At 35.1% G+C, this 14,116-nt stretch overlaps 1 protein-coding gene across 1 annotated transcript in view; it reads left to right on the forward strand.

Annotated features, from left to right (window-relative positions):
* Positions 1-14,116, forward strand: part of ppp3ca (protein phosphatase 3, catalytic subunit, alpha isozyme) — a 314,158-nt gene that overhangs the window by 297,313 nt on the left and 2,729 nt on the right. Inside the window, 1 exon segment of the mRNA XM_052015048.1 lies at positions 13,806-13,853. Coding sequence (XP_051871008.1) covers positions 13,806-13,853 — 48 coding nt within the window.

Genomic DNA, 14,116 nt, shown 5'->3' on the forward strand with positions numbered 1-14,116 from the left:
TTCATGGTTAAGGTTACTGAGTATCAAAAAACCCACTCAATCTTTCCTGATGACTAGGTGACTAATGTGTTGTTTTGTGAGGCTCTGAACCAAATGCAATTGAGAAATATGCTAAGTTCAGTTTTGATCCTCAGTGAATTAGCTGTATACCTTTGACAACTGATTCATGGAGTTTGTGTGTCACTGAAAAGGCCACAATTTATTGCTTGTCTTAATTGCCCTTGGGAATGTGGTGGTTAGCCACTTTCTCGAACTGTTACTGTCCACGTGTTGAAGTTACTGGTACAGTGTTGTTGAGATTTTTACTCAGTGGTGAAGGAGGAAAGGGGTATATTTTCAACTCAGGAGATACTGATGTTCCAATATGATTCTGTCCTTGTCCTTCTGGTTGTGGTATAGGAAATACTGTGAGAAACCTTCATGATTTTCTCTAGTGTGTCTTGTAGATGTACACACTGCAGTCACAGTGCAGTGGGGTGGAGGGATAAATGCTTCCTAAGGGTGATAGGGTGCCATTCTAGTGGGCCGCCTTGTCTGAAGTTGTCTTAAATTCATACTGCATGGAAACATGCCCTTTGGCCCAGCAAGTCTATGCCGACCATCAAGCACTTTGAACATTTGCATGTGGTTGGAAATATATTTATGTAGGCAAATTGAGAGCACCCCATCACTCTCCTGACTTTTGCCTTGTAGATGGTGGAAAGATTTTCGTGAGTCAGGAGTTGAGCAGATCAGTTCAGAATACTTATCCTTTGATTTACTCCTGTATATATAGTATTTATGTGGATGCTCCAGTTAACTTTTTGGTCAATGGTGACACCTGGGATACTGATGTTGGAATAGCTGGCGATAGTAATGATATAGAGTATCAAGGAAAGTGGTTGGATCCTTTCATATTTGAGAGGATCCTTGCCTGGCCCTCATGTGACACAAATATTGCCACCTATCAATCCACCTCTTAGTGTTGTCCTGGTCCTCCATCTGAGAAAATTGAAATAAATAGTGTGGAGTTATTAATGAACATTCCCAATTCTGACCTTTAGAGGGAGGGTCATTGTTGAAACTACTGCTTAAACCGAAGAAACTGCTCTTGAGAAATGTCCTGATAGCAATGTATTGCAGCTGAGAGATGAAGGCAAGGTAGCCAAGGCTGAGTACCTTTCCCCAAAAAAGAGAGAAGGGAACAGATTTTTTTGTCATTCAAGATTGATGGTTGGCAGGGACATGGTGGGCCAACAGACCTGTTTCTATATTATTTGACTTATGAGCAGCACTGGTAAAGTCAACATGTATTGTCCATCCCTAATTTCATTTGAACTCTGTCTTTTGTTAGATCATCTTAGAGGTCACTTAAGAGTCAGTCAACTTGATGTGGGTCTGGAGTTGCATGGAAGCTAGACCAGATAAGGTGATTTCTTCACATTAAAACACTATTTCTAGTCCTCTGCAGCAAGATGTGAACCCACATCTCTGGATTATTAGTTCATACCTCTGAACTACTGGCCCAGTACCATACAAAAAACACTGGAGGAATTCAGCAGGTCAGGCAGCATCCATGGAGGGGAATGAACAGTCGATGTTTTGGGCCAAGACCCTTCATCAAGGCTGAAGAGTCTCAGCCAGAAACATCGACTATTCATTTCCTTCTTTAGATGCTGCCAGCGTTTTTTGTGTGCTGCTCCAGATTTCCAGCATCTGCAGTCTCTTTGTGGCCCAGTACCATAACATCTGTGCTGGCGTTCTATTGTTGACGTCAATAGTACTTCAACTTAGCAGTAATCCCGGTAGTAAGACTCTTTCCTGAATGACCATGGCAAGATCTTACTTCAGTGCTTAATAACTATTCACAAGTATATCTAATTTCCATAAAATAATTCATACTGATGCAACTGACCAACAACAGATAATTTTCTAAAATCGTCTCCCTCTAATAGTTCTCACTACCAAATCTGACAGTTTTGCACAATGTATCTAACGTTTTACTTCAAAAATAAATTTGTAAAATTATTATTAATCATCATTTTGGGTTCTTGAACTGCATGTAGGTCTGACAATAGATTCTAAAAGACGGAAAGGATGAGCATTTAAAAGAAAATTCTGCTGGGGATTCGAAGATTTGTCAAACAATTTAAAATAATGACTTTCTTTTCTGAACTCTACATTTGAAGTGCTAAACACTGTAATTTATTATGCATAGAAGTCTATACCTGACATAAAAGAGGGTAATTATATTTTAGTTATATAGCTTGCTCAAGAACCATGAATAGTTCTTCTTCCTAAAGTAACTTCACTGTTACTTAAGATAGTCATTTTCATGACTAGACAAGCTGACATTGTAGAAGGAGTATTTGTTTAAACTTCACCCAAATAAATTTAAAATCTCATGATCTAATAAATGTTATTGCTTAATCATCAGTTTTGATATAAAAGGGAAGAACAGAGATTGCACAATCCTTTCCTTTGTGGCTTCCATCCTGTTTACTGTGTATTAAGATCTATATATATTTCCAAGGATTGAAATTCACAGTAACCTAAAGTTGGATCTGGGAAGTATAAAATCTGTGAAGGTCATATTCTTCCATCTGATTGCTTTATGAACAATTTAAATATTAAATATCTGCCTGAGAGTTATGTTATAAAAATTTACATAACTACACTGCAGGATGAATTCTGTTTCACAGTTTTTACTGTGACATAGTTGCTGACCTGCTGTGCATGGTACTGCCACTAGATGCTCTTCTCTTTCCTCAAAGCAGCAGGATGAACAATTTCAGACTGCAGAGTAAATATTTGTTATTTTCCATTGATCTCTGCTGTGCATTAATGTCAATGTATTGTGACTTGGGAAGGATGCCAGGAAGAAATTGTTTCACACACTGCAGCTCAGATCTGGAATTCATTTCTTCCCAATTATTTTAAAGGAGAATTGATTTGCCACAAATTTTGAAATCTATTCATCTTGTTTAAATAATAAAATTAAGTACCCCGTGCAAGGGAGGTGCTTTAGACTTCTAGTATCTTATGGAATAGCATAGAATGTATCATATTAAATTAATACTATGTACTAAAATGGTCTCATCCCCATCTGCTTCATAATGTTTTTGAGCTATATAGAATTTTTTTTTAGGAAGTGTCTTTTCCCTAAACTATGTCATAGCAATTAATTTCCAAGGTGCAATGAAAGCACATGGAAGGCAGTGACCTGGGTCTTGCTGGTAAATTTTCTAGTTGTGAACTGCTAGCATTTCCTGTTTAACTGGAAGCAAGTCCAAGGCTTCTCCCAATATGTCTTCAAGCATGTAAGTTCTGAGTTTACTGACAACACCCAATGTCGGTCCACATTCTATTGATTTCAGTGGGAATGGCAGGAGTGCAGGGAAGAAGGATCATTCCTTTAATCATGTTTAATTTACTGATTTTTTTTTGTAATTTTTTAGGTGCTTTGGGACATTATATTATTTATTTTTAGAGAATTTTTAACTTGTTTTATTTCATTTACTTCAATTTCAAGAGATTTTTTTAGAAATTATTAAATGATTCTAATAGATTTGACAGCTGGCAAAGCCCGGCCCCACACATTGCTGGAAGCCAAAGCTTTCAGGATGATTTACGGGCAGAGCTGTATTAGTGTGCCATGAAAGGATTTGCCTCTCCTTTGGTCATACCTCTGAAGTCTGGGATTCACTAGGCCAGGAGGGTAGCTCCTCCTAATCCAGAACAGGCAAGGATGGGTGTGGGAGAACATGGACAGAGATTCTGGGCAGTGGTATTGGTCCAGTTAGATTAGGTCAATTTCCTTAAAGTGGTAAAAACCTAGGTGATCAGAACTTGCTTGCAGGATTTGCCATTGACAGTAGTCTTTGTGCCTATCAAATACTCTCTCAGGTGGTTCAGCTTGTTGCGTACAGGTCAAATTCATCAGTTCAGATTTCAGGAATGGAGGGTGGGAAGGGGATCAGTAAGTTCAATAGACCCACAAGTGCTTTGAGCCTTATACATCAATGCTGATACTTTTGAAATTTGAAAGACAGCTTTAGAAATCCATGAATGTTAAAGCAAAGAATTTTCTCTTACTGACGTTTTGGTTATTGGCTGCTTGTTTGATTTGGACTGAAAATGGATCTTAAGGAACTAGAAAGTGCTACATATGCTGAAATATAGACCAGCTTGCTAGAAATACTCAAGAGGTCAGACAGCAGCTGTGAAGATAGGAACAGAGTTAACGTTTTATGTCAGTGACCTTTAATTGGTTTCTCATCAATGTCACAGGATTTTAGAGGATTACATGATTGGTGATATCTTCTTTTTGGTAATTGGGTTAACAGGAAAGTAAATATATTGGGAACCATCTGTGTAGGGTATCTCAGCATTTATGAATGTGGATATCTTATTGTAATATGTTTTCAGTTTTGAATGTGAGATTTAGCTGTTTGTGAGCTTATGTTTATGTACATGTGGTACCATAAACAATCTTTTATTATCTGCTACATCTCCTAATTAATTTAGAAGGCACACTAGGCCATTGTTTTCAACACCACTTCATTCACTCAGCCAGTGGAAGGTAACTAAATCCATAGTAATAATGTTCTGATCAAATTGCCTATCCTTACCCGCTCAATGAGATGAAGTATTGCATCAGTATGAATTAACCATTCTAGTCAGCCATTTAAGAATGTCAGTGCTTACCCAATGCAGTGAACTCAGCTTGACAAAAGTTGAAGAGTGGAATTCACATTCAGAATTTTGTGGTTTAATCAGTTTGGATACACTTCTTCTCTAAAATATAACTTACCTCTTCATTAATTTAAATGGTTTTAATTATGCCTTTAATTATGACTTGGCAACCTTAGATTCAATACTGATTACAGAATGCTGGTGAGTCTCTGTGCATTCTGTGGTCACCACACCAAAAATGATGAGCAAGTTCATAACACTAACTTACTGCTTCATAACTTGGGATCACCTAGATAAATGTTTTTGCTGTTAGATACAGGAATGTTCACCCCTCCCCAACCCTTTTAACAGTGAGAAGTAGAAATGATACTAATGCAGTTTTCCAGTTGGTTTTATTAGACGTACCAGCAGAAACTGACGCGTGCACAATTTGGTTGCAAGGCTTGGCATCAATTAAGTGTCAGATGATCTTCATACCTCTCAGATGGCTTAATGAGTCATGTATCAGCCAAGTTTATTCATTCAGATTTCAAGAATGGAGGATGGGGTTGAGAACAGTAGGTTCAGTTGACCAGTCGTAAACAGCCTGATTCACCACCGCTGATACAATCTAGAATTTGAAAGAGAGATTTTTGAGGATATCAAATGTTACGAACCAGCAACAAAAGAAACACACCGAGTCATGTATAAGTGTTAAAAACTATTTTATTAATAACAACTTATGATAATAAGAAAAATAAAAGTAAAAATGTTAGAATGTTAGAAGTAAAAATATTAGATCTTAAACATTAACCCCAAAAACTAAACTCGAAGTGTGTGTGTCGCAAATTCCCAAACTCCAAGTCCAGGAATAGTTCTCAAAGTTCAGTTCAGCAAGCCGTAAGGTGAAACGTGAGCAAAGGCTTCTTCAACAACCACCGTAAACTGAAGACAAAACGTAGAGAGAAAATAGAGACATTACAAAATCCAAATGTTCCACAAGGGAACCCATACGACACCTCAGTGTCTACTCAGCAGTGACTACTCCACTGCTTAGTTCCAAAGTATCTGCCACCCCGAAAAGCACTCGAATCGTGGCCGTCCACACAAATACCTGTTTCCCACTACAGGTTAACAACAAAGTGGACTCCACTGCTTTGTTCCGAAGTATCTGCCACCTCGAAAGGCACTCGAGACGTGGCCATCCACAGGAATACCTGTTTCCTTCTACAGGTTAACGACAAAGTGGACTCCACTGCTTTGTTCCAAAGTATCTGCCACCCCGAAAGGCATCCGAGACGTGGCTGTCCACACAAATACCTGTTTCCTTCTACAGGTTAACGACAAAGTGGACTCCACTGGATTATTCCAAAAATCCATACGTGGATTGTAGTGACAGACACAGTTATTGTTTTTCATCCATCGATAGAGACTAGCAGGCTGCTCTCCCTCTCTCTCTCTCTCTCTTCTCCCCTGACTGACTCCAACTGTCTGCTCCACCAACGTTATTACGTCCTTATCTTCTGTTGACGTCATCATGCCACACACACACACACACACACACACACACACACACACACACACACACACACACACACACACACACACACACACACACACACACTACTCTATCTTAAAGGGACATTCACCAATAGTAACCTAGTCTATAACACAAATCAAAGAATTTTCTCTTATAAAGTTATGCTTGTTGGTTGTTTGTATGGGTTGAAATGAAAATGGAGCATATATTTATTTCTTGCTTAGTAATAAATGTTGTGATATTTGAAGTAATTTTCCTATTCATTTGATTATCTCTGGATTTAATGTTTTCAGTAAAAACAATTGCCCTGGCATAGTCACAGTCTTTACTTGCTGTTGGTACAGGCATTTGGTGCAGAATTTATCCATAATCAGATATGCTTGATAACATCAAGAACCACATCCACTATTCCAGAATTATCATGGAGAGCAAAAAATACATACGACTCAATTTCCCCAGTGCCAAGTGTCTCCTTCAGCACTGCTCCTGTTTTCTGACTGAACACATCTTCAATAACAAGTGTGAGGAGCTTGTGTTTGCCCACAAAATTAAGGTACTGCCCCACACCCTCTCCATTCAGCTGCTTCGGTTGTTGCCAGTCTTTTCTTCTGTTTCTTCTTACTCCCACCCAACCTCAAACCTGTACATAAGAACCACATGTTGATTCACTCACATATAAATCCCATTATTTCACTCATTGGCCTCATACCCACTTGCTTATAACGGATTTTCACTCCCTGACCCTTACTCTTTCTAAAGTGGCCACATTATACACACAAAAGTCCACACTGGTCAATCTGTCCTTGTAAATTATACTTTTTTATATACCTTGTACTTTCTTTCAAGCATTTAAATGTGTTGTCATGTCCCAGCAGATCCATGTTTATCTTTGGTTGATTGTATTAAATTTAAAGTGCCTTTTATCAGAATAGCATCTACGTATGTGTTTTGTGCCGTAATGTTTTTTGTTGATGATGTTGATATTTTGTGAGTGAAATTAAACTGATACGTTCATTATTCTAAAGATTTCTTTGGATGTTGTGCATAAATTGTGCACAAGGCAGTTTTTATATCTATGATTACAATAATTTATCAATTATAATTGCAGTTTATATTTTATCAGATTTATCTAAATACAGCTTTTTGCTTAAACCTTAAAATATAGGAGATCATTTTCATTTTTGATCGAAGTACGAGATCATGACATTTATCACCAGAAGCCTATATTCTTCCAATGCCAGTGATATTATTCATCTCATCCCTGTTGTCTACTGACATTACTGGAATACAATCATGAAAAAAGTTGACATCTGATATCATTTGTGCAATTCAAGATGACATTTTGGCCCAGTTATGGTATATAGATTGAGAGATGCTGCACTGTTTGGAATGTATGGATTTAATCTTTCAGAATTCTATGTATTAAATTTGTAATGCTACAGACAGTACCATACAAAAAAATGAACTAAATTGAGCCTTGTAGTCCTTTTTATATATTTCTTGTGCAAAATATTAGAATTTGTGGATTTGAATTGGTATTCAGAATTAAAAATCCAGCTCTAAATTTAAATCTTTCCCAGTAGGATTTTTCAGAATGCAGAACCTGTGTGCTGACAACTTTGGTTACCCCTAGTAATGAGAAATTGAAAATAGAATTTAAAAAATCTATCCAACATTAATTATGTTCCTTATTGAAAATTAAATATTGTAATATATCAATGACCCAAAGATTCAATATGTTTTGTAGTATCAAATCTAATTAACCATTATTGTGCTTGGTCAAATGGAACACTCAATGATTTATTTCCTAAACTGAACTAACGCAATGATTTCTGTTACTCGGCAGTCTATTTTTATAGAACTGTTTGTGAAAGTAGTATGATGAATAACTATAACTGTTAATAGGTCTTTACTAAAGTCAGTGTGCAGTTTCCAGCAAAGAAAGTGTAAACCATCGATAAAGAATATGTTTTAATCTATTAGGTTCCAGGATGTAATAAACTTACACTATATATTATTTTTTGTCATGGCATTTGATAAAGGAAATAATGTTTTAGAGATAACAACATTACCTTATTTTTGTTGAACCTCAAAGTTTGTAAAGCTTCTAGGCAGTGAAAGAATTAAAAATGCAAGGTCTAAAATATTACCTTTGATACCCAAAGCTCACATAATTCTGGTGTCTCACTTAATTGAATAACTGGCATTCTAAGATTAAATATCAATGCAATTACTAGAATTTATTCATAATTTATTCAAAGCTACAGAATCCAATTTTACTTTATTTGAAAAGAATAGATGCAATTCTCAATTAATTGAAATTTATGAATTGTTTTTCTTCCTTCAGTTATCTAGGAACAATTGTCCGTATGTGCAGAAAGCTGACCATCACGATGGCTAACGTAGTACTGATCTAATACATGAAAATATTTGTAAAGTTTAATGCCACAACCAAATTATTCATTATCACTTTTGTTTGGAGCATAAAAATGTATTAATTCATAATTTAGTTTCATTCTATTAAAATATTTAAATCCTTCAAGCATTTATCAATATTAAAACCATGCTATTAAGTTTTGCTCAAGCTCAAATAAATATTAATACCTTAGTGCTACATTAAGGATGAATTTACTTCTCTATTAATTTCAGGACACAACTTAATCTATTAGGTTCCAGGATACAATAAACCCACACTACAAATTTTTTTAAATCATTGGCATTTGGTCAAAACTTTCAATGCCTGTAGCTGTAAAATTCCACATGTATCTAGATGTAATTTATATATTGAAGCTTGGAAAATTGGCTTTTATAGCAAAATGGAGACAATTTAAAGACTATGGTGCCTTTTGAGGAGCTGCAAGATGAAATTTTTTCATAAGTTCCATTCTCATCTGCACACCATCAGAAGATATATAGGCAGACACAGAGTTTAAAATTAAAGTTCTGAGACCACAAGCAGAGACCTTAGATTCTTTTATATCATTAAAAACATTTAAATTATCAGTTTTTTTTAAAATGCCAGAGAACCCAATAGACCTTTGAAGTTACACCATCTCAATCTCCTGGCTTCAGTGTGATCCACAGCCAGTTCACCAAAATACCACATATAAATTAATTGTAAAATTGTTTTTATATCAGTTTTCATTGGAACAATGCTCTACGTTAATGCAAAACTAGTAGGTTAATGACATCAGTAGTGTATGACCAAATTCAAGAGATATTTGCTTCAGAATACTCTCGATTACATTCTCTTTGTGCCAAGTCACTTTATACCAATCACTCCGAAAGATCAGAAGTTAGACTAAAAAACCCTAAAAATATCTTGGAATATATTGTCATAGAAAGAATTTTTTATTTGCTTTATGATCTTTGTGAAATACTAGTTTTCTGTGTTTTGCTACAGTATAAGCAAGTGATAGGCCTGATAAACAGAAGTATTTTTAATCCAGCTAATAATTGTCAGGCTGAAATTATTTAAAACATGTTTATTAATTATAATGCTTCATTGCACATATCTTTTCAAATTAGATTATGCATGTCATCATTATTTTTATTGATGTTAAGCTTTCTTCCCCTTGCTGCTAAGTCGTTTTTGTCATAACTAATACTCTCTCCCTTTCTATTTCTCTGAACTGTTTCTCTCTTTTCTGTGTTACCTCTCCCTTTAGAACAATCAGGTATTCTCTCTTTTCTGCTATAGTTTGTTACAGTGCCTTGTCTGTCCAGATAACAATTCAGAATCTTCTGTATTATTAGAATTTTAGTTTATCCCATTGTAATTAATATTCATAACACAAAGGGTTGCATCGCTTCTGAACACCAGATGGCAACAGTAAAAGGTTCCTTAACTGAAATGGCACCGCAGACTGTTCTCAGACTTCTTGGATGAAATTGGAAAGTCAATGACAAAATCTGTAGAAAATGACAGTCTTGCCCTGCCTCGCTGCTGATCAAGGAAATATAATGCTGGAAAAGCTAATAAAATTAAAAAAAAACACACTGCCCGCTTAATTATCAATACATCATTCTTTTACATTATAATTTTGCACACTCAGAAAAAACAATGTTGAGAGTAGGTCCTCTTGTACTGTAAAATCAGAACATCTTGTAGCAAGGATCAAAAATATACAAGTTAAAATGAATAATACTAATTGTTACGTTCTTCACATATCTGTAGGTTTACTATACCTTAATAAATGATAGTCTCATGCAAATCGAGTTAATTAAGTTTATAGCTATTTATAAAATTATTCATTGACTCTGTGCAAATATGCTTTTAATGTGATGCTATTATATTAATTTGCAATGTGCAATGCCTATCTTTTGATTTGCTTTTCCCTGTTAAGTTCAGCTTGTTAGAGTATTCAATTATAATGCGAAGGTCACTGCAACACTACTGATGACAATGAAATTTGCAGCAGTAAACTATTTGGTAACTTATTATTTTGAACCGAAATAGACTTATTAGACCAGATGATTGCATGTCATTTAAATGTGCAGCTTTGAATAAGAATATATCTCATACATTGATAATTGTGCCAAGATTTACTGCCACAAAATTATTTATTTTAATTTGAAATAGTTTGAATCTGATAGTTGATGTATTGCAGAAATAAACTGCAAGTGTTTCCCTCACTTAAAAAACATGGTCATGCAAAGAGTCTGGGATGATCAAAAATTGATACTTTACTGCACATAGCCACAACTCAATCATGTAAGATGTAATTAAACACTTTGAGTTTATATACCTGAAGAGAGGATTCAGTTGTTGTGCCAGATGAGAGGGCATAATCCTTGTTTTAGGAAGGAGAGTAGAGTACATTTAACAATAATAAAAGTATGGCTTTCACATCCAATGAAGAGTATGCACTATTTAAACAGATAATACGCAAAAAAGACTTAGGATTTACAGTAACAAACAGAATCAGTCTGCAAGTGTTAAGAAGATTCAATATTAAGATCAAAAAGTATTTTTTTCAATGTAGCAGCAGAAATGAGGTGCACTTTTGCAGTTTAACAGTGCTAGCCTGGATTTGGTATCTACACCACAAGAGGGTTCAATGCTACAAAATACCAAAAATCAGGAATGGAATGCTCTGACATTTTACAATGGTTATGATATCTTAGCTTTGTAGCTTTCAATAGAATATGCTGAAGCAGGAATATATTTGGTAATAATGCCCAGTGAAAAGATGCAGTTCTAAAATGAAGGGAAGGTTCAGACTTTTCTCCTCAATTGATTGTGAGGTGCTCTTACCAGAGAAGATATCATTCTTACATGAGGATATTGAGTAGGCAATACTCATTTCTTGCCAGATTCACAATTTCTAACAACAGTTGTGCAGTATTGATCTTTAAATAATTTTGTAGTGATATCATATTTGTGTAGTAAATGTTTCTAGGCAGAAATATTGATGGCTCAAATAACTGCTGGTGCAGAATTACTAAATAATTAGTTGCATATGGAGATGAAGAGCAATAAAGTTGGTGAACAAGATGAATAAAATAGATTTTTACCATGGTATTATAAACATTGATTTTGGTTTTTACATAGCACTGGAAAAAAATCTATTTTAATGAAGAATTATTCTGTTTATAAAATTCTTATAATTAAATTCAAAATCTGTATGAAGAAGTGAAGCGAAAAGTTTTACTCGCACTTATTTTGTGAACTATTTAATATTACTGCACTTTTGCTAACCATATAAATCAAGTTCAAATACTGAGAGAATTTATTAAAATCTTCAACATTTTTGAACACATCACATGAATTGGATTATTAGAAGTATAAATGCAAAATGTTAAAATATTTTATTGTTCTGAAAATCTTATGTCCATTGTGAACAGCTAGTATGATGAAGTTTTAATTGCAAATGAGATAAAACAGTACATCTGCCAGCAAGGAATGGAGCATCCGCTCTATTTTATGATAACATGGAAACTTTCAAAAATACTGCTCAAAATACATTAAGAATTATACAAATTATTTACTCTGTCAACCGACTATAGTGTTGTTTTCATCTGGATTCCCATGTCTGGAATAAATATGACTGGATATTTTTTTCAATGATGGTGATCATTTAATTCGAGATCAAGATTTCTATTAAACAAATTTTTACCTCAGATCCATGCAGTCAAACAATTGATTATAAAAATAGATTTATAAAAGGTGATAATATAATAGTGATAGAAATAACTAAACATGAAAAGGGAAATCTGCCACAGACTTTTCAGCTAAGAACTGGAATCTGTCCTAAGCACAGCTCATCTCTCAGTTTTGTGTCAAGATAAAGCAATGAAGATGCTTAGTGTTCCACTTCTAAACATGTTTTTAATATAGTGCAACAGATTAGAACTATTATTTATAACGATGTAATGCATTTGTTGATTTAAAATGTAGTACAGTTTCAGTTTTCATATAACACGATACAGTGGGCTGGCACATTAGGGCAGCTGGCAGGGCTGCTACCTCACAGTTCCAGCACCTGGGTTCAATCTAGTGTTGTCTGTGTTGAGTTTCCATGTTCTCTCGGTGCTACCTGTGATTCCCCAGGTGCTCCAGTTTCCTCCCACATCTCAAAGACGTGGGTTGGTAGGTTTATTAGCCATTGTAAATTGCCCCTACTGTGTAAGTGAGTGGTAGCATATGCGGGTGTTGGTGGGCATGTGCAGAGAATAAAATGGGATTAGAATGAATAGGTGCTTGATGGTTGGCACAGACTTGGTGTGCTGCAGGGCCTGTTTCTGTGCTGTATGAGTCTATGACTGAAACTGAAGTTCTGCATCAGAGCTTATGCTTGAGGAAATGCATGATTATACCCATTGTACAAACTTAGTATAATGTTAATAGTAAATCTACAGAATGTGATGATTTGATACTAAATCAAAACACTACAGATGCTGGAAATCTGAAATAAAAACAGAAAATGCTGGAAATATTCAAAGGCAGAGTCTATGGAGAGAATTAATGTTACTGATAACCATGGTTCTTTCTCTAGAGAGAGTATTTCCAGTATTTTCTATTTTCAATTTAGCTAAGAATTTCAAATATCAATTTTTAATATTACTCTCAACAAGAAGATTATGAGTTGCAATACTACACATTACTGTATTTCCTCAAAAATATGTGTTTATGTATTTTCAGCACAATATAATTACAATATTTACACCTGTTTAAACTCCATAAATTGCACTATTGTATCTCAATAATATCTGGTTTTACAGTATATATTCAATATATGCAAATGATCTTTACACTTTATACCCATAGTCTGCCAATCCTTCTGTCCTATGAACTGCCTCAAGGTCATTTAATATTCTTGTATCATTATGCCATGTAATTCTAAGGTTATCCATTCTGTGATAGTAAATTAAATATTCATATCACATCTGCTCATTGATTTTGTCCATATCCCTTTATGAGCACAAGAATGTGGCTACATTTTTGTTGAAACAATATTAATGCTTTATTTTGAACGTAGTGTATATGCAACTGCCATTCCCACATTTTGCTCAGTGGGGCCTCCTGTCTTCAACATGTTGATGTTTACTACACTGAAAACCCACTCAATTCTCTCATTCATTTTGCATGCAACCCTTCTCTTCTCTTCAGCTACTGTTGAGGCTATTGAGGCCATTGAGGGTGTTGAAACTCATGAAGGTAATATGGGGCATTCCTGTATTTGTTGTGATAGATTTTAGTGGTGTTATTTTATTTCACAAACATTCTTCAGGTTCTGTGGTAACAGCCATGGGCGTAAATAGGTTTGTTAATGCAGTAGAAACAGGTTGACAAACGTGAAAGAACTGACTTGTTGAACTTTCAACTTGGCAATACATTTTTAGTTTAATTCATCTCCCGTTGAAAAAGGCCAGTGGATTTTTTTTCACTTTGCCATATTTACGCCTATGAAAGTAGAAAGT

This window comes from Pristis pectinata, chromosome 4 (genome assembly GCF_009764475.1).
Source record: "Pristis pectinata isolate sPriPec2 chromosome 4, sPriPec2.1.pri, whole genome shotgun sequence".
NCBI lineage: Eukaryota > Metazoa > Chordata > Chondrichthyes > Rhinopristiformes > Pristidae > Pristis > Pristis pectinata.